The sequence below is a fragment of the Peromyscus maniculatus genome, chromosome 22 (genome assembly GCF_049852395.1).
Source record: "Peromyscus maniculatus bairdii isolate BWxNUB_F1_BW_parent chromosome 22, HU_Pman_BW_mat_3.1, whole genome shotgun sequence".
Classification (NCBI taxonomy): Eukaryota; Metazoa; Chordata; class Mammalia; order Rodentia; family Cricetidae; genus Peromyscus; species Peromyscus maniculatus.
The window spans coordinates 48,345,378-48,364,141 of record NC_134873.1 but is presented as its reverse complement, the minus strand read 5'-3'; the positions used below and the strand labels follow the sequence as shown (position 1 = coordinate 48,364,141).

The following is an 18,764-nucleotide window of genomic DNA, read 5'->3' as shown; positions in this document are numbered from 1 at the left end:
ATTTAGGAGGGAGAGCTGAAGATCTCCATGCCCTGGCTTCTGCTGCAGGCGCCTGTGACAACATCACAATGTGACTGCCATATGGGTCATGCATCCCACATCTGAAGCCATGTGCATTTCTTCCCAGGGCTGGAAGAGAAGAAAGCAGATGAACCTTCTAGAAAGCACCACAGTACTGCTCCCTTGGTGTCCATCCCCAGGAGGGCCCACAGCACACCCTTGAATTTTCACCCAGCCTGGCTTCCCCATCTCGGCTGCCAGGGATTGGTGAGTACTCTCCTGGAGTCTTGTTTCACCCCTAGGGCTGCAAAACACGCCCATAAAAGCCAGCAGAAAGCCTGGACAAGAGCCTCAGAAGGAGGGAGCCAGCATGGCCCCTCCAGGAGCTTCTGGGGGAGCACACAGCCTTTGCAAGTTAGCATTCCCGCCTAGGCAAGCCTGGGTGAGGTAAAATGGGGTGAGGAAGAAGTGCCGCAGAGCCACCAGCTGGAGTTGGAGGAAATCACAGGTTGGCCACTGCCCCTTAGCCTGTCTGCCAAGAGTAGAGGGCTGGGTGAGAGCGCCTTTTAAAGGCGGCAGCAAATGGCCTCCCACAGGACAGCCAGAACTGGTGCCGTCTGAGTGGCCGCCATGGGACGGGCACCGGTCTACAAGCTTGGCGCGTGCTCGCTCATTAGTCCTCACACAGCTCCTGGAACCAGTTCCTGTTGTCACTGCCATTTTACTGACGTCTAAACTGGGCCTGGAGGAATGAAATGAGAAAGCAGAGAAGCCTCTCAGCGCTACACGAAAGAGCGGCATTCAGACCCTGGCAGTCTGGCTGGCACTCAGCGCATTATCTACGAAAGATATGCAGAAACTCAGGGTTCCGGCTCGGGGCTGGCAGGGGCTGGCAGGAGCCGGCAGGGGGGTGAGGGGTTGCTGGCCTAGTAGTTGTCACACAGAGCTGACAGACTAGGTGCTCATTCCTGTGACGGAGACCCAAGCACTCCTTCAAGACCAAGATTTGCAGCTCAAAAATAAACTCAGTCAGAGTAGGTACACATAATACTGATACCACTACCACTACTGGCTGATTTTTGAGGGTTCATTTTGCCATGAACTATACTAATTGATTTTCTCATTTACTCCCCATGACCATGGGGATACTATGTTTTTTTTTGTTTTTTAAACTGAGCAAATTCAGGCTCAGGAATGTCTAATGGACCTTAAGTTACTGTTTATATAAATAAGAGACTCCAGACTTAGACCCACGGGTGCCAAGCTCCTGATGACCGGTGTGTGGGACACATGGCTTTTAATCTCCTGTAAAGGACTGGATGAGCTTGGAAGGCATCTGGGCCTGAGCTGGTGGTGGAGGGAGGGGGAATGTAAAGAACTGTTATCATTTCAGAGCAGGTCTGGGTGTGGGATGCTGCTGTTTCTCTCCCCAGACTCTGTGAAGCCTCCTTTGGGATGAGGAGATTTGGAATCCCCCCTTCTAATGTTTCCATGTCTTTAACCTGGGGTTCCCCTCATTTGTCAGGAAGAACAGATGTTCTGAGTATGCACACACAGGTCCTTTAAAATCAAGACTAGTTTGAAAGAAGGTGATATTTTTAACTTTGTGTTCCCCATTTGCGAAGCTAAGTTAAAGTAACAGTGTCCTTTCTGTAAGAGGAGCAGCGGGTACAATGACCACGTGCTACCTGGTACAAAAATCAAGGCTCCTTGGGGGATACAAACTAGCAAGCCCTTTCAAGTGGCAAGGGGGTGAAGTTATCCTATATGTCTGGGTAGACTCCAACACTTACAGATACCTACAGAAGCAGAAGCAAAAGCCAGATCACTGATGCGGAGTCAATGATATTAGAGTCAAGGACAGCACACATGATCACCCAAGTCATTACTTGCAGCTAAATAAATTATGTCAGAAACATTCTCCAGAATCATCCAAAAGCAGCAGATCTGCATCTTCCTTCGAGGCCAACATTGTTGGGCTGGAAAAGATCACCAAAGAGTAATAATTCGAATAAGATCTCATTCATATCAAATATATGCACATAAGTAGGGTTTCTCCATCTGGGGTCCGAGATGGAATGGGAGTGCATCTTTCCAGTTTTTCTGTGTGTCATCTATTGGTTGACTTTTGCAGCAAGAGTCTATTTATGTACTGTGCATGCATGTTTTAAGAATGTGTTTCTGGGGCTGGAGGGACAGCTCACAACCAACTGTATCTCCAGTTCCCGGTGATCCAATGCCCTCTTTTGACACACATGCATATATACATAATTTAAAAACTTTATCTGGTATATCTGGTCAAAACAGAAAATAATAAAATGTGCATAATACTGTGATCATAGAATAATGTAAGTGTAGAATACAGTACAAACCATGGCCCAAAGATCATTGTCTTGAAGAAATCAAGAGAGGGCCATAGTCACCTGGCCACAGACAGGCTCTTCATACGCTTTTACTGTCCTGATCTAGTGTCCATTCTTCAGGGTTAACAAAAGTATAAACATGGTTTTTCTAGACATAGTAACAAACTTGTTTCTAAATAGCTGTCTTAATAACCATGGCTCAATACAGCCTCTCAGCCCTCATCAGGGAAGCTTCGTTTTGCAGTAGGTTGTAGTTAATACAGTCTTATAACTGGTCCAAGTGCAGAGAATAGGTGTCTGTGGAGTGCTCAGCCCTAAATGCCTGTATCATACCTGCTTCTTCCAAGGCTCAGGGAACACCAGAGAAGAGGAGGTAGGGAGACTGTAGGAACCACAGCTCTGGAAAGGCTGCTGTAAAAACAACATCCTCTGGATATAACAGAGGCCGCGGCACTTAGGAAACTACAGCAACCACAGTTGCCTGTACAAGACCTGCACAAGACGAAGCCAGTTATCAGGCCAGCATGGGTGTGGGTGGCGACTCTTCCTTTTTTTTTTAACTTTATGGATTCTTTGTGGAATTAACACCATGCATTCCGATCTCACTTCTCTCCCTGTCCCCTCAAATCAGCCCTCTGCCCTTGCAACTGCCCCCCCAACAAAAACAAATTGAAAAGGAACACCACAAACCAAACCAAACAAAGAAACAAAACAAGCAAACAAGAAAAACCAAAACAGAAACAAAAACAAAAAAGAGAGAGAAAGGAATCTTGTACTGGAAGCTGTCGTGGGGCCCACTGAGTCACACAGCTTATCCTTTAGTCCACACATCTTGACTTGCAAATGTCCATTGCCATGAGTCATTGGTCTGGCTCGAGACCTCTGGCTTCTGCTACACCACCCATAATGGACTCTCACTGGGACTCCTGTGAGATATCCTGTAATTATCCTGTGTCATGGAGATCCTGCTGTTTCAGATCTGTAGGTTCATCGCCTTCACCTGCTCCAACAGTTCATAGACGGAGTGGGCCAACTCATAGCCCTGGTTCTGGGCCTGGGTGGTAGCTGGCTGCCATCTTTCCCTCATCATTACCACCCGGGGTGAGCTCTCCAGCACTGCCTGGCCCTAGGGTCACAAGAATGAGAGAGCTAGTCCTGACCCTCACCAGCTGCAGCACATGAGAAAGCAGCCTCTTCTTCCTGTCTGGGCAGCACACTAGAGCTGCCCCTGGTGTCGGGGATGCAGGTGAGGCAGCCCAGAGGGCGTGAGAGCAGGAGAGCTGACCCCCACCCCCAAGTCTGCTGTGTGGTGGCATGGGCGAGGGAAGATGTCCTCCCTGCTTGGACCCTTGCTTCTTGCTTCTGAGGCAGGCGAGAGTCAGCTGGCTCCTGGGTCACAAGAGTGAGAGAACTGGCCCTGCCCCTCACCAGCTGCAGCACACAGGAGAGCCGGCCCTGCACCCCACCTGGGCAAAACCGTAGAACCGGTCCTGGTGGTGTGAGTGTGGGTGACCTGGCTCTGAAGACCTGAGAGCAGGCGAATGGTCCAGCTCCTTGCTTCACGCTGCATTGCACGAGCTGGCTGAGGCAGTAGGTGGCGTGAGTCTTGATGCCCAAGCCCTAGCTGGGCAGTTTTTGGGTAGCTCATGGCTGCTTTAGGATGAACAGTTTTCTTCAGGGGCGTGACCCCTAGGAAGTCACCCATTCTCCTGTGGATGGTCCCATAATCATGCACACCCAGGCACACAAGTTGAGCTCACTGGGTTATTGAGAGAGAGAGAAGAGAGAGGGAGGGAGGAAAGGAGAGAGAGAGAGAGAGAGAGAGAGAGAGAGAGAGAGAGAGAGAGAGAGAGAGAATTGGGAAGGGAATATAAGGGAGTCTGGGAAGAGTTGGAGGAATGGAGTTGAGGGTTGTAGATGATAAAAATACATTATACCCATATATGACATTCTCAAAGAACAAATAAAAAACAGCACACACTTGAAAAACAAACAAAACAAAAACAAAAACAAAACCCAAGAGTATCAACATGGCCTCCAGGGCTAGAAAATTATCCTCAAGTTGTAAGATGCGTTGGGGAAGGATAAATGTGAAGTTTACATTGAAAAAAAAATCCATTAATTGAAAAATGGGCAATTAAAGCCTACACCAGCTATCCGGTCCAGGTTCACAAGATGAGGCCGCTCCTTGATCACAGTCTTAGTGAAGTGTAAATATTTTAAGTAGGAGGCGAACAGTCAGCAAAAAAGAAACACCATGTGTGATAGAAAGTGCCTATGCCTCTCTGGTCTAGACAAGACAACAGATCTGGGAGATGCTCAGTTCCAGGCATATGCTTTGTCAGGGGTATTGAAATTTTATACTGTTCAGGAGGCAGAGACACTGGATGTAAGGCTTAAACAGGTTATTCAAATGATGACTAAGAGACCAGGTGACCAGAGACTGGTTCAGAGGCCGTCCTCAGGCATGCCACTTGAAAGGTGTGTTCACTCAGTTGGATGTCAAAAGGTAGCTCAAGGTTTATTATAAGATAACGAAGTTCGTTCTGGAACTTCCTTGCTATTGAAAAGAGCCTCCTAGTATCCAGAACTTTCTAACCAAAGAAATTCAGCAAAAGAAAAGGCTGTAGCTTCTTTAATAGCAGAAGGGGTGAATTCCATTGAGGTCAAGGCCAAAAAATGCTAACATATAATTATCCAGCTCTTACGTTCCCTTTGGGATTATGCAGGAAAAACAGCCACTTAGGTTATTTAACTACCAATTATTTTTTCAAACCTTGGGCATGAGTACAACTTTTTTTTCTTTTCTTTTTCTTTTTTTCAAACTTGAATTTTTATCTCCTTGTGGAAAAAAAAAGAAAACTTGGGGGGGCAGATATAATACTAATAATGAAGAGGCTAATGGAACAAAAATTAAAAGTCTGGACCTAGAGCCTGGATCTGCTGTTAGCTTTCCCAGAGCCAAAGTGTATGTCCTGTGTTTTGTTTTGTTTTGTTTTGTTTAAATGGGGACTTTGTCAAAACCTGTATTTTCTTAGTAACCTAGTAAGCATTTAACTTTAGAAAAGGAAAATGAAAAACAATATCTTCCGTCTGTCTAAAGAGTTTCATGCAAGGTCAAAGGATCCAGGGAACAGGGCTTTTATTCCCCAGCTCTGCTGTCAGAAAGGCACATTTCAGCACCGGACCAGGCTGTGGCAGGACCCCAGAGGACAGATGTGCAAAAGCAGATACAGGCCACGGCGCCCTTGCCTTTCCCATGGCATCCCTGCTGTGTCCAGATGTTCTAGTGTAGTGGCTGGAACACCAGATCAAAAGATCGCAAAGTTTCATCTTTAGCCCTGGGATCTGATATTTTCTCCTTTTCCTTTTGCTTAGTTGCTCTATCTCCTTACTCCTTCTGTTATTATTTCCTTTGCTCCTCCTTCTCTGGCCCCTCCGTGTCTGCTCTTTACTCTTCTGTGAGAAAGAAAAAGGGAGTTCAAAGGAAGTTAGGAAGTATGTGTGTAGGGAGTAGGTGTGCGTGGGGGTGGGGTGGACAGAGAGGCCAGGATGTAGCTCAGTGATGGAACACTTGTATGGCCTGTATAAGGCCCTGGCTGCCACCCTTCAAATGGGGGGGGGGAGGAAGAAAGAAAAGAAAGAGAAAAGGAAGGAAGGAGGGAAGGAAGGAAGGGAGGGAGGGAAGGAAAGGAGCAAGGGAGGGAGGAAGAGAAGGAGATAGAAATACAGATAGTATAGCGGCAAGGGAGCGGAGATAGGAAAAAGGTCGTCTCAGAGGGAAGGAGATGTGGAAGCTGGAAATGGACCCAGAGAAAGGGAAAGTGAGAATGAAAGAACAAAGGGGAAGAAAAAGGCCCTGAAGGAAGGACACCAGGAGAAAAGGAGGAAGAGAAACAGAGTTGGGGTGGCGTTGTTGGTAAAGAGCGCTACAGGCCTGCTGCACCATCTGAGGCATCTATGAGGCCTGGGAACCTTGAGTGGGTGGGGCAAGATGGAGTCCCCAACATGGTCAGGATACTGTGCATAAGTCAGGAAGCACGGAGTGGATTGTGGTGGCTCCTTAGCTTCCTGGTGTTTTGCCCGTCTTTCTTTTTCTAATTACAAAACGAACTCTTCAGTGTGGCGTGAAACCCAACGCCAACCTGGCCTATCAGAGTCCTTCTAGGACCTTGAAAGAGATGTTTTCCTTCTTCCAGGGTTTTCAGTGGAAGGCTGCCTGTGGCCAGTTTAAGAATGTGAAGGAATTAGAAGCACAAAGGTCAGGAGGAGTAGAGGCAGCCAGCGAGGAAGAGCCACTTGGCTGGGTCATTCCATGCTGGGAGATGTCATAACCATCCTCTGAGCTGGTGCATTTTTTTTTTTTTTTTTTTTTTTTTTTTTTTTGCCTTGCGTAACTTTAGCTGTGTCTTGGAGTCAATACACTATAAGGCATTTTAAACCTCCACGTTAATCCATTCTCTAGCTTAACTAACTTTCTTTTTGAAAGTTAGTTGCAGGAACAAAAAAGAAAGAGAGAAAGAAAAAGTCAAGTTTGAGATTTTGGAGGTTGAAATCTGTGCCCCGACTCTGTGGACTGAGAGGAGATTCCTAGGCCAAGATCTGCAGCTTGGTTGAGAAATTTGATGGTAATCCCAAAGCCCCAACATGATGATTAGTTAAGAGAGAACAGAACCCCATTTTGAGATGGATCAGGGATACATATCAGTGCTTTGGATCTATCATCTATCTATCTATCTATCTATCTATCTATCTATCTATCTATCTATCTATCTATCTATCTATCTATTTACGTTGAAGTTTTAATTGAGGACTAAGTCAGCCCCCTCAGTGACATTTGTACTAAAAAAGCTCAGAAGAGCCCGAGCCCTGAAGAGGGTGCCCTGTGGCCAGCCACATTGGTTTGTCTGCTTTGATAAGAGCCTATCTCCCTGACAGCATCCGTCCAACTGGTTCCTCTACTTTTTGAGGAGCCGAGCCCAAGGATGACATTTGCTGTGGTAGGCAGGCATGCCCGTGATGAACTAAAAGCCACACGGCATTTGTTAAACAGGAGGTCTTAGCCTTGCTCTATACTTGAAAACAGAAGCTGGCTTGGTCTGGAGGCAGCTTCCACCTTCTTCTCTATTTCTGGCAGAGAAGCTTCGAGATGGGCTAGGGCTGTGCATCAGCCGGTTGCTGATTCTCATCTCCTAAATGAGTGCGGTGGGAGACTAGGGCTGGTCCCAGACCATCACTAGCCAGGGGCCCGCTAAAGCTGAATACTACAGGGTTGCCGCAAACCTCCTTTGGAAGAGCTTATTATGGTTTGCATGGTTCTCAGTGTAGCGGTGGTGACTAGTGGGAGTTTCTAGATACTGGGAGCAAAGACCATGGCGTATTCGGGCCTCTCCTGGACCCGTTCTGCTCTAAGGGACTGTGGCCATGGCTGCCCCTCCCTTCTCCCTCTTCCCGGGAGCTGGCATACGGCTCTTGGAGGGCTTTCCTGCCTCTTGAACTGTGATCCCAAATAAACCCGCTTTCCTTTAAAATGGGCCCGTCTCAAGCATTTTGTTATATGAGAAAGACAGACATGTTGGACTAGTACAGCTCTGAGAAATCAATGCTTATTATTAAACTAATGTGGTCTCCCCCACCCCCCCCACCCCCTCCCCCACCCCTGGCCCAGGGCCAACTTCATCTCTGCTCTGAGTACTCGACCATGGTGTATATAAAATCTCATTCAGAAAGCATAGCAAAAGTTACTGAAAACACTTATAAAAAGGCGTTTTTTCTTAGCGGGCCAGGCATTTTATTGAAAGATGTTAGACACTTTCATTTCAGACCCCTTCATTAAGGTTCTTTATAATGCAATCAGTTATTCCAATATCAGCTGTGACGCACCTTCTACCGCCCCCCCTCATACGTGGCCAATTTAAACATGGTGAATATAGTGTTTCTTTGTGAGTTTTATAAACACTCCATCATGGACAAAAAGCGTCAAATCTTTCCAGCTGATTAAAAGCTTTTACATTTATTATGTAAATAAATGTAAATGTTTGTGTGCTCTGGAACAAGTGGGAGGTTGGAGGATTACTTGTGTAAATTGGTTCTCTCTTTGCACCTTGTGGGTGCCAGGCACCACCCTCTGGCTTGCTTTTATCGGAATATATATATATATATATATATGTATATATGTATACACATATTAAGTATGCTTTTACTCGGTATAAACCTGTATGAGGGATTTGGAGTGGGACTTTGTGAGTTCAAATCCTGTCTCCACCTCTAAAGAACTGTGTGACTTGTTTAAGTCCGTAATCTCCCTGAATCTGTTTTTTTGTAAATGAGACAATAACACAACGTTGGGAGTGGGTTGTCTGGAGGCCACACCAATGGCCCGGAGCTACAGTTCCTACTTGATTAAAGAGAAGCATTCTACTTCTTCCTCGGCTCGCCTGGCTCAAACCTTATTCTCACAGGTGTTTTGAAAGTACGCGTCTATGCATTAACTGGTAGGAACAGGAGCAGCTGCTTTCAGGGCCGTGAGACACCCGAGGCTTTCCTTTAGGAGGAAGCGTCCCCCATGGCCAGCAGCCCTCGTTTGGGAACCAGGCTGCGCGAGCGAAGGTCGAGAAGCCGGCTGCGATCCAGCATCCCCGGGGCAGGCCCTGGGGGCGCAGCTGTGCGTGCGTCGCCGAGGGTGGTGGCGGCAGGCACCCCGCCCTTGGCCGCCGCCTCGGCGTGTCAGGTGCCGTGAGAAGCGCGGGAGGGGCGGCCGAGAGCAGCGCCCAGGGAGATGACTGGAGCCGACTTCCCAGAAGTCGCGCACGCAAGGCACAGCTCCGCACGCAAGGGGGAGGCGACAGCAGAAACTTTTCAACCCGATCGTTCCAGGCATGCAGAGCTGCCTCCTCCTCCCACTCACCACCGCCCCCTCTTAGGTCTCGCGCTCCAGGACTGCCCCCGGCGGCGCCCAAACTTGCATTACAGCCTGGGTGCGATCAGAGCTGTCTCGCGTGTCCAGCAGGTGGCGCGTCCCCTATCTTTCCAACCTGGGAAGTCTCCAGGCCTGCTGAGCTTTGTGTGCCGAAGGATGGTCCACGCCTGGGGCGGTAGGGCAGCAGCTTTCAGGGGTTCCTGATCTCGCCAGCAGAGGTGGAAAGAGGACCTGTGCACACAAAGAGCCACGCTGTAGGGCCAAAGGGTTTGCAAAACCTTAAGATAAAAATCAAGGCAAGACAAAACCGTAAGCAACCCAAGCTACCCCTGTTCCTAAAATGACAAGTTTCCTTTTCTGGCTGGGTGCCTAAGGATCACGAGCTAAGCACCAAGCTCGAGTCACCTGGAGGAGGGGGGGGCGAGCTCTTGGGTGCTCTCTGCTCCAGCGCGCAGAGGCGTGGGAAATTCCGTCCCAAACTCGGTTCTGGGGAAAGCGTGGGGTCTTGACTCGGGGATGGCTGATGATAAGAAGCCGTTATCGCCAAAGGAAAGCTTTACGAGGCGGCTCCCGACAAAACGGCCAGCTGCTGTTCCAGGACCGTCCGAGCGCGCGGCGCGGACTTCCCATTGGACCACCCTGGGTCACCGTGAGCGCGGACGGACGCGAGCCCCAGACTTTCGAGCCCCGCCCCTCACGCCCCACCCCCTCGAGGTCCCGTTCCCTCCAGCCTCTACCCAGTCCTTAAAACCCCCCGGGTAGAGGGATGGCGCGTGTCGCCTCTGGGGTGCGTCGCAGACACCTCTGCGACGCCAGCTTGAAAGCCGTCCACGGCCTGGGATTTGATTCCACTTTATCAACTCCCCGCCCCCACCCATCTCAACCCGCAACTCCAACAACTCCGTGAGAAAGGCCCGACTTTGCGGAGCCCCAGGTGCAGTGGAGCTGAGCAAACTTGAGACACTTTTTCCCCCCTCCCTCTCCTCCAGCCCAATCCAAGTTTAGGTTCTGACTGAGCCAAGAGTGGGTGCTAAAGCAGTGGGCATCAGGTGTCTAGGGCGGGCCTCCAGGTCTCGGGGGACTCTCAGGTTGAAGTCTTGCTCTGGGCAGAGGCTCCGGGGCGTTTTCCCAGAGCCGGTGGCTCTGCACCGCTGGAAAAACCACGCTTCGTCGCAGGTCAGTCTGTCCGCGGAGCCACCTTCCCCGTGGCCTCTTCAGACCGGTTCTTGCAATTCAGTGGTGGGGTGGTAGCTACTTTAAAAGAAACCTGCCTTTGTGTCTGCCACCGGCATTATGTCGGAATTCCGGGAACCGTTAAGCCCCTGGGGATTCTGAAGCGGGTTGTCTCTGCTGGAGGCTGGGTTGGGTGTGGAAGGGTCGTCTTAAGCACCTTGTGCAGAAAGCCACCCCTGACCTGAGCTAGGCACCGCCTCCTCTCTATTCAACAAGGCTCTGTGGTCCCATGCTGGGGCTGGGACGCGGGGGACTCACTCTTTTTTTTTATTTGCGCACCTGAGTGTGTCACATTTTGCTTTTGTATCCCCAGCATGGCCACCAGCCTTAGCGCAGACAGCCCGCAGCCGCTGAGCCCGCTGTCTACTCAGCAGACCACACTTCTGCTACTCCTCTCCGTCCTGGCCGCCGTGCACTTGGGACAGTGGCTGCTGCGACAGTGGCGGCGGAAACCGTGGTCCTCGCCCCCGGGTCCTTTCCCTTGGCCACTGATCGGAAATGCGGCGTCTGTGGGCCGAGCGTCACACCTGTACTTTGCTCGCCTTGCGAGGCGCTATGGGGACGTTTTCCAGATCCGCCTGGGCAGCTGTCCCGTCGTGGTGCTGAACGGCGAGAGTGCCATCCACCAAGCCCTGGTGCAACAGGGCAGCGTGTTCGCGGACCGGCCGCCCTTTCCCTCTTTCCGCGTGGTGTCTGGTGGCCGCAGCGTGGCGTTTGGCCACTACTCGGAGCGCTGGAAGGCGCAGCGACGCGCGGCCTATGGCACGATGCGCGCCTTCTCCACGCGCCACCCGCGCAGCCGCCGCCTCCTGGAGGGCCACGCGCTGTGCGAGGCCCGAGAGTTGGTGGCGGTCCTGGTGCGACGCTGCTCGGGCGGCGCCGTCCTGGATCCGACGCAGCCGATCATCGTGGCCGTGGCCAATGTCATGAGCGCCGTGTGCTTCGGCTGCCGGTACAACCACGACGATGCCGAGTTCCTAGAGCTGCTCAGCCACAACGAAGAGTTCGGGCGCACGGTGGGCGCAGGCAGCCTGGTGGACGTGCTGCCCTGGCTGCAGCTCTTCCCTAACCCGGTGCGCACCGCCTTCCGCGAGTTCGAGCAGGTCAACCGCAGCTTCACCAACTTCGTCCTGGACAAGTTTTTCAAGCACCGCGAAAGCCTGGTGCCCGGGGCTGCTCCCCGAGACATGATGGACGCCTTCATCCTCTCCGCCGAAAAGAAGGCGGCCGGTGGCTCTCGCGATGGTCCCTTCGGGCTGGATTTGGAGAACGTCCCCGGCACTATTACGGACATCTTCGGAGCCAGCCAGGACACCCTTTCCACCGCGCTGCTGTGGCTGCTCATCCTCTTTACCAGGTAAAGTCTCCAGGAGGGATGGGTCGATCCTTTCTTTCCTCCTTTGAAAAAGGGCGTGTGGCTAAAAGGTCACTAGCTAGGCTCAGGGTTTGAGGTTTCGCCCGGCCCCACCTCCTTTCCTTAAAACTGAGATCTCAGGGAGGATAACCCTGGGACCACTAGGACAGGCCTAGACGCGCTCCCCACCCCCTACGGTTGCCAGCATCTCTGAAGTTGTCTCTGCCCCTCCCTACTCCTCTCGTGGCTGGGAACAAATTTGGGAATAGCCCTCCCCCGCAAAAACAAGATTTTTTGCCATGCGAGATCATCCTTGATCCTTCCGTGGCTCAAAAGAAGCAGAATTGGACCAGCTCCAAGGTTCAAGGTGGTGCAGTAGAATGTTAACTAAACAGGGCGCGCGCAGCTGGCACCTCGGAGGCTGTCCAGCCCGGGTCTTAACATCCAGCTGCAGGGCAGGGCTTTGTTACCAGGCAAAGGAAGCCTGAGGAGGCAGGTCCCCAGAGGACAACCTGAGAATAAGATTCACCCCGAGGCAAAGAAAGTAGGAGCAAAGAAAGCCACTTCTGTGGCTGTGATCAGGATCTAGAGAGGAATCTAAGTTATCAAGGAGGTGCCAGGGCCATCCTAATCTGTAGGCCAGGGCACAGACCTCTACAGAACTTCAAGGCTGCGTGCAAGGATTAAGCAGCATCCCCCCCACACCCCGCTGTCAGGTGGTCTAAGCAAATGAATCCTTTATGAGAATTTGACGGTCACCTAATGTTTACCTGAAATTCAGATTTAGCTTGTATTTTATCTGGAAACCCTATGCCGTTTCTTAGCACGTAAGGGATACTGAATATGTGCTCCCCCTTTGAATTTGGCATGCAGAATCGATTTCTATTTGGATTCACACAATTCATATTTCTTGCACAACTACTTTCACATTTTTAAAGTCTATTTAAAATAACTTCAATATTAAAGTCAAAGCGTGGAAACATATTGGGACTATTGGGTGGGGGGGCAGCGGAGGCAGAGAATAAAGGGAATTCAACTCAAGGTTAGGAAAAAGGCCGCCTTGGAGTGGGATCACCAGGTCTTTCACATACGAAGATGAGCTTGTACCCTTTGGAATAAAAAAAATTATTGAGCTGTGTAAGCGGCTTTCCATGTGTTCCAAAGAAATAAAATAATTTCGGGGTCATTATCAATTAAACAAAGATGACATTTTTTCTTTTTCACAAAGAGACAGTATAGTCAGAGTGGGTAAATTATGATGCCTGTTTAGAGCATAAATTTTAGGGGCACACCTGGTCGGTCCACTGCTACATAGTGTCTTCATAGGGCGAACTAGTAACTGTTGCAGGGAGGTCAGAAATGCTTGCTATTTGGCCCTTCGTGGAAAACGTTGGAAGTTCTGTTAAGTGATTTTAACAGCAGCCGGGATTTCACCATTTAAAGGCTTAGCTTATTTTCAAGGCTGTAATTATTCTCCTCCACCCTCCACCCTTTTTGAGCCTTCTATTTAAACTTCCTCAACGTTTAACATTGATGTTAGCATGCTTTTTCTCTTTTGAAAAGTATTTTTTTTGTTCATTTATTTTTGAGTATATGGCAGTTTTGCCTGAGTGGATGTCTGTGTACCAGGTGCACACCTAGTGCCTGCAGAGGTCAGAAGGGGGTGGATCCCTTGGGACTGGAGTTACAAACTCCACTCAGCTGCCTTATGGGCGCTGGAAATTGTTCCCAGGCGCTCTGCAAGAGCAGCTGATGCCCTTAACCACAGAGGTTACCAATCTCTCTCACTCAATATTACAAGTTAGACAATTTTATTTTTCTGTATTAAACCTGTATTTTTAGTAATTTTGATGGCTACATAATATCTTGTCCTAATATTATACACATATAAAATCAGTTTTCAGCTTTAACAGTAATTGTTGGTTTTTAACTGCATCATAAGTTTTAAGTATTATTCTAATTGTGTATCATTATACCTGTTAAGCTATTTTCTGAAAATAGGCTTTTAGAGATAAATAATTTAAGTTTAAGAAATGAAGGACTGAGGAATGATTGCCTTTGTAAAGTTTGCTGTGCACTAAGATTTTTTTCTTCCAAAAGAATTATCCCAGTTTCTATCAGCAAGAGCGCAGAAGTAAAATTTGTACCCCCATCTGACAAACTGGGACTCTGCCTTTTAAATTTAGGAAATGCGTAGCTTTATCTATCAGGAGACCAGTAATACTTTATAAAATAATAACAGTGAATTGTCTAATGATATGAGGAAAGGAAAATAATCCATGTTCAGGGCAGTGTTTGAGCTTTTGTGGGCCTGGGGTCCTTGGGCCGTTGTAGACTGCTTTATGAACACATTGAAAGTATATTTTATGACCACACTGGTATAAAATCAATATTAAAAACGTGTTATGAGAACTTCTACTTAGAAGTCCATTTGTTTAGGTCTGAAGGCTTTACAGGATAGACAAATATTTTCCTGGGTGTCTAAAATGTCTTGTGGGCCTAGGCACTGTGCCCGGTACATAAGTAGGTTTGGCCACTAATGTGCATTTTTAGACTATTAAAAACTTAAGAGTTTTATTTTCTCACAATGGGAAATTAATCCTAGGCTATAAGAGGCTTATTACAGAAAAATAAAATTGTCTAACTTGTAATATTGAGTGAGAGAAATTGGTAACCTGTTTTTTTTTTTTCTTTCAGAAATTGTAATTCAGTCACAGACCTAGATAGTTTGTGGAATTAAAGTAGAATTGCTGTGTGCTGTGAGGTGGAGGGTGAACTAATTTTGTTTTTTCTCTCTCTCTCCCTCTCCCTCTTCCTTCCTCTGCCCTCTCTCTCAATCTTCCCCTTTCTTGCTGAAATCCAAATAGATACCCTGATGTACAGGCTCGGGTGCAGGCTGAGTTGGACCAGGTTGTGGGGAGGGACCGTCTGCCCTGCATGGATGACCAGCCCAACCTGCCATACGTCATGGCTTTCCTTTATGAATCGATGCGATTTTCCAGCTTTCTGCCTGTTACCATTCCTCACGCCACCACGGCCAACGCCGTGGTCCTAGGCTACTACATCCCCAAGAACACGGTGGTTTTTGTCAACCAATGGTCTGTGAACCACGACCCAGCCAAGTGGCTTAACCCAGAGGACTTTGAGCCAGCCCGATTCCTGGACAAGGATGGCTTCATCAATAAGGAGCTAGCCAGCAGTGTGATGATTTTTTCCGTGGGCAAACGGCGGTGCATCGGGGAAGAGCTCTCTAAGATGCTCCTGTTTCTTTTTATCTCCATCCTCGCTCATCAGTGCGATTTCAAGGCTAATCCAAACGAGCCCTCAAACATGAGTTTCAGTTACGGCCTGACCATTAAGCCCAAGTCGTTTAAAATCCACGTGTCTCTCAGAGAGTCCATGGAGCTCCTTGATAGTGCTGTTCAAAAGCTGCAAACTGAGGAGGCTGGTCAGTGAGAAGCCAGAGGTAGCCGAAATGTTACAACACCCGCCTCATTAACTGGGGAGGAAAACACAGGGTTTTTTTTTGTTTGTTTGTTTTTTCCAGTTCCACTTTGGCCATCATCTCTCTGAAGTGAGCAGAAACCAAGTGGTCTGAAGGTGAAGCATGTTTACCATGGCTCCTCCAGGGCCCATGCCATCGTTACTGGATGTATTTTTGAATCAGAGTAAAAGGGCCCAAGGAATTTGGATCCTGTCAGCAAAAACTTCCTAAGGGAACTCCCCCCGCCCCAATTAAACATATGCACACATATCAATAGATGTGCACAACTACCCAACAAAGTATTTCAGTAATTCTGCCTTTGCAGGTCGATTTGAGATGGAACTTCTATGTGCAGAAATTTACCCCTTCAGAAACCACACTAAGCAAAGGTTTAGGATATACTCAAGATTTGAAGACAAGTAATTTCAGTGTAAAATTGTAAAGACCAGAAATTCTCCACCTAGAAACAACCTACTTAGGAAAGTAATCTAACTCCTTTGAGGTAGCCCTGGGTAAGGTTTTCGTTCTGCCTGCAGATGTGCCTCCCACTTTAGGATGGACCCTAAAGTCAGTTGCTCAAAAAGAAATGAATAGGTAACTTAATAACTGCAGTAGATTTCAGCGATCAATCAATTTAAAGGTAAATTGTTTAGACAGCAAAATTTTTTTCTGCAAGTTAAAGTTGTGTGTCATTTGGCTGTTAACATGAACTATTCCAGTTATGAGGAGAAAAATATTTGCTAGTCCAACTTAAGCTTTCAGATATGGGATTGTAATAAACTGGTATCAGTAATAAGTCTCACAAACTAAAAATCAAAACCTCATGTCACCAAATAGTATTCAACGCATGTAAATTTGTTACATAATTATACATAAACATCATATGAATATTAATTATTTGATCAGCAAAACTCTGAATGATATATTTCTTATGTCATATAGTAAACCAAACAGTATATATAATCATTTGAAGTTTGCCCAGATCCATGCAATGAGCTAGACTAAATGGATCTGTTTTGACATCAGGGAACCATGTAACAAAGATTTGTTTTTTTCCCATTCAAGGTTCAGGCAAGGAACAAATCTCAAAACTAAACCAGCAAAATATGTTCTTATCTGGTAGTTGTTATGATAAAGATGCTCCTTTTGGAATTGACCGCATTAACATGTTAAGGTTCCAAACTCTTGGCGTGCTTCGATTTTAAATTAATTTAAAATCCATCTTGATTATTTTGTTTCAGTTGAAGCTAGAGGAAATAGCATCACCATCCCTTCAAAGGGGAGACACCTAACCTTTGTCTGAGGACAAATACTGAAAAAAAGGCCATGGATTTTCTGGATATTCTTTGTATTAGGACATATGATAGGAAACTCATTACAACTGGGCAATTTCTTTTTAACCATTATTATTGTTGTTGTTACTGTTTTTGAAGTTGAGTATTAAGGTCTGTGGGTTGTTTTTTTTTTTTAATTGTTTTGGGAGGTTGTTTAGTGAGACGGTGGGGGAAGCTAAAATCAGCTCTCTTATTTAGGATGGCACACTATGAGCAGTCACCTTTTGGTAGCCGGGAAAGAGGAAATAGATGCATTTGGACTATGTAAACAAGCTGAAAACACTTGGAGAAGGGCTGGAAGTAGGAGCAGGCCTGGTGGGGGGTTCCCGTTTCTGTTTTCCTTGCCATTAGACGGAACAAAAGAAGCCCACCGCGCTCAGAGAGCTTACTGTTTTGCTCTGTTTCTCTGGGCTTTGTGGAATTTTCATATCAGAATTACAAAGGATGGAGTGTGTGATGCCTTTTGTGTGGAGGCAGCCAGAAGCTGCAAGACGCAAAGAATGAGTATGAAGAAAGATGTTTAAATGGTTCCCATTCACTCCAAATTAATTTATTGAACTATAAAATTTGAAACATGAACATTTCTGGGGAGAAAAAGATGTTTGGAGTGACAGCCCTTAAATTTTAAGGGTGTCTTAAGAATCGCCCGAACCTTCCTCGACCTCTCCCCTCTACATCTATTTTGTCGTTGGAGACTGAGTTATAAAAATTTAATCTTTATTTAAAGATTTTCACAACAGAACCCCTTGAATGTGAAACACGGGTTGTATCAGTATTTTAAAGGCCTTAATTTCAACTACAGAAATGAACTCTGTCCAAAGTTTTTGAAGTTTTTTCGTTTTTTTTTTTTTTTTTTTTTTTTTTTTTTTTTTTTTTAAGTCTTCTTAAAAGCATGCGCCTCAGTAGGACTGGGACAGAGACATGCGCTCCTGTGGCCTCTTTCTCTGAGAAATCCGTCATAGTGAAAGTCGTCATGTACCAATCTGGGCCCCTCATTAAGTTAACCAGCCCCAGATGTGCGTTTTGTGAATGTGGGCACCGTTTTCACCAGAGGCTTTCAGTGGCAGAGGAAGAAGCAGGGGGTGCGTTCTTTAATGTATTTAGAAACCAGTGAAAGGAAGGAGGCTGTAAACCAGGAATGAGCAATAATTACCGGATCTGGAGGCTATCGTGATGGATTTACTGACTTAATCAGAAAGCCTGATGTTATTTCTCCCACAGAAGGACTTCATTTGCTCATCACCACATAAGGCAGAATGTTCAGCTCAGCGCAGCAAAAGTGCTTTCTTACTAAATGCCTCATTTGGGTATTAATGCTTGGATTGTGTCAGAACATCCTTTTTTTTTTTTTTTTTTTTTTTCAAAACAAAAAAAAAGATGTCTCGGGTATGTTTTGTGGATTAATCAAAAGAGTTCATGCCCCAGAACTTAGCCTTTACCTGTGAAATATTACCACACTCTTAATGTTTTCACACCAGGGCTGTATTAGATCAAGTAGATACATCACCATGTATGTTAATTAGTATATTTTTAGCTGTGACACGATTGTATGATAAAGAGTACATGTTACCTGGTGACTATAACCCATGGATAACTTCCTATTTAGCCTCTTCTTGTGTTTTTGTGCTTTATCATGTATGTTCTTAGTGTGTATATAGCTGATACAGTGCACAGTCATAACCAAGACAGATTCTATGCACACAGCATTAACTAATGTGTAGCCTTTACCTTTTGATGTACTAAAAATTTTTTAAAAAACTTTTATCGGTCATTATCTATTACAAAACACCATTACCTAGACAATAAAATTCACTTTCATAATTCTATGAAGTTTCTTTTTATGTTATAGCAAAGTCTCATGGGTCATATATTTCTACTATTATTATGCGCTCTGGCATTGACACACTGAAGCGTGTGGTCCTTACAGCTCCTATGTGTACTAATTCTGCCTTCACATACCCACTGTGTGCTGTGTGCCTGCCCTCAACTTTGTTACACATCAGTCCATTACTCCCTAACGTAAAAATAAATAAATATGCATCATTTTGTTGGATCATTCCATACCTTAGCCTGTTTG

General features: G+C 46.9%; 1 protein-coding gene across 2 annotated transcripts; it reads left to right on the top strand.

The window, feature by feature from the left end:
• Nucleotides 1–135: 135 nt before the first annotated feature.
• On the top strand, nt 136–18,044 carry Cyp1b1 (cytochrome P450 family 1 subfamily B member 1). Of its 2 annotated transcripts, none has more exons than XM_076559673.1 (3): nt 136–267; nt 10,829–11,872; nt 14,737–18,044. In XM_076559673.1, the coding sequence occupies exons 2-3, from the start codon at nt 10,830–10,832 to the stop codon at nt 15,323–15,325; spliced, it is 1,632 nt and encodes a 543-aa protein (XP_076415788.1). In that variant the 5' UTR covers nt 136–267; nt 10,829; the 3' UTR covers nt 15,326–18,044. The 2 variants fall into 2 exon arrangements, with proteins under 2 accessions (XP_076415788.1, XP_006988430.1); XM_006988368.4 differs by lacking the exon at nt 136–267 and adding an exon at nt 9,974–10,458.
• The last annotated feature ends 720 nt before the right edge of the window (nt 18,045–18,764 follow it).

Bases quoted from the DNA above. Each gene is read 5' to 3' on its own strand.
- Cyp1b1 (XM_076559673.1), top strand. From the start codon at position 10,830: ATGGCCACCAGCCTTAGCGCAGACAGCCCGCAGCCGCTGAGCCCGCTG. The intron at 11,873-14,736 runs GTAAAGTCTCCA...AAATCCAAATAG, and splicing joins CTGCTCATCCTCTTTACCAG to ATACCCTGATGTACAGGCTC.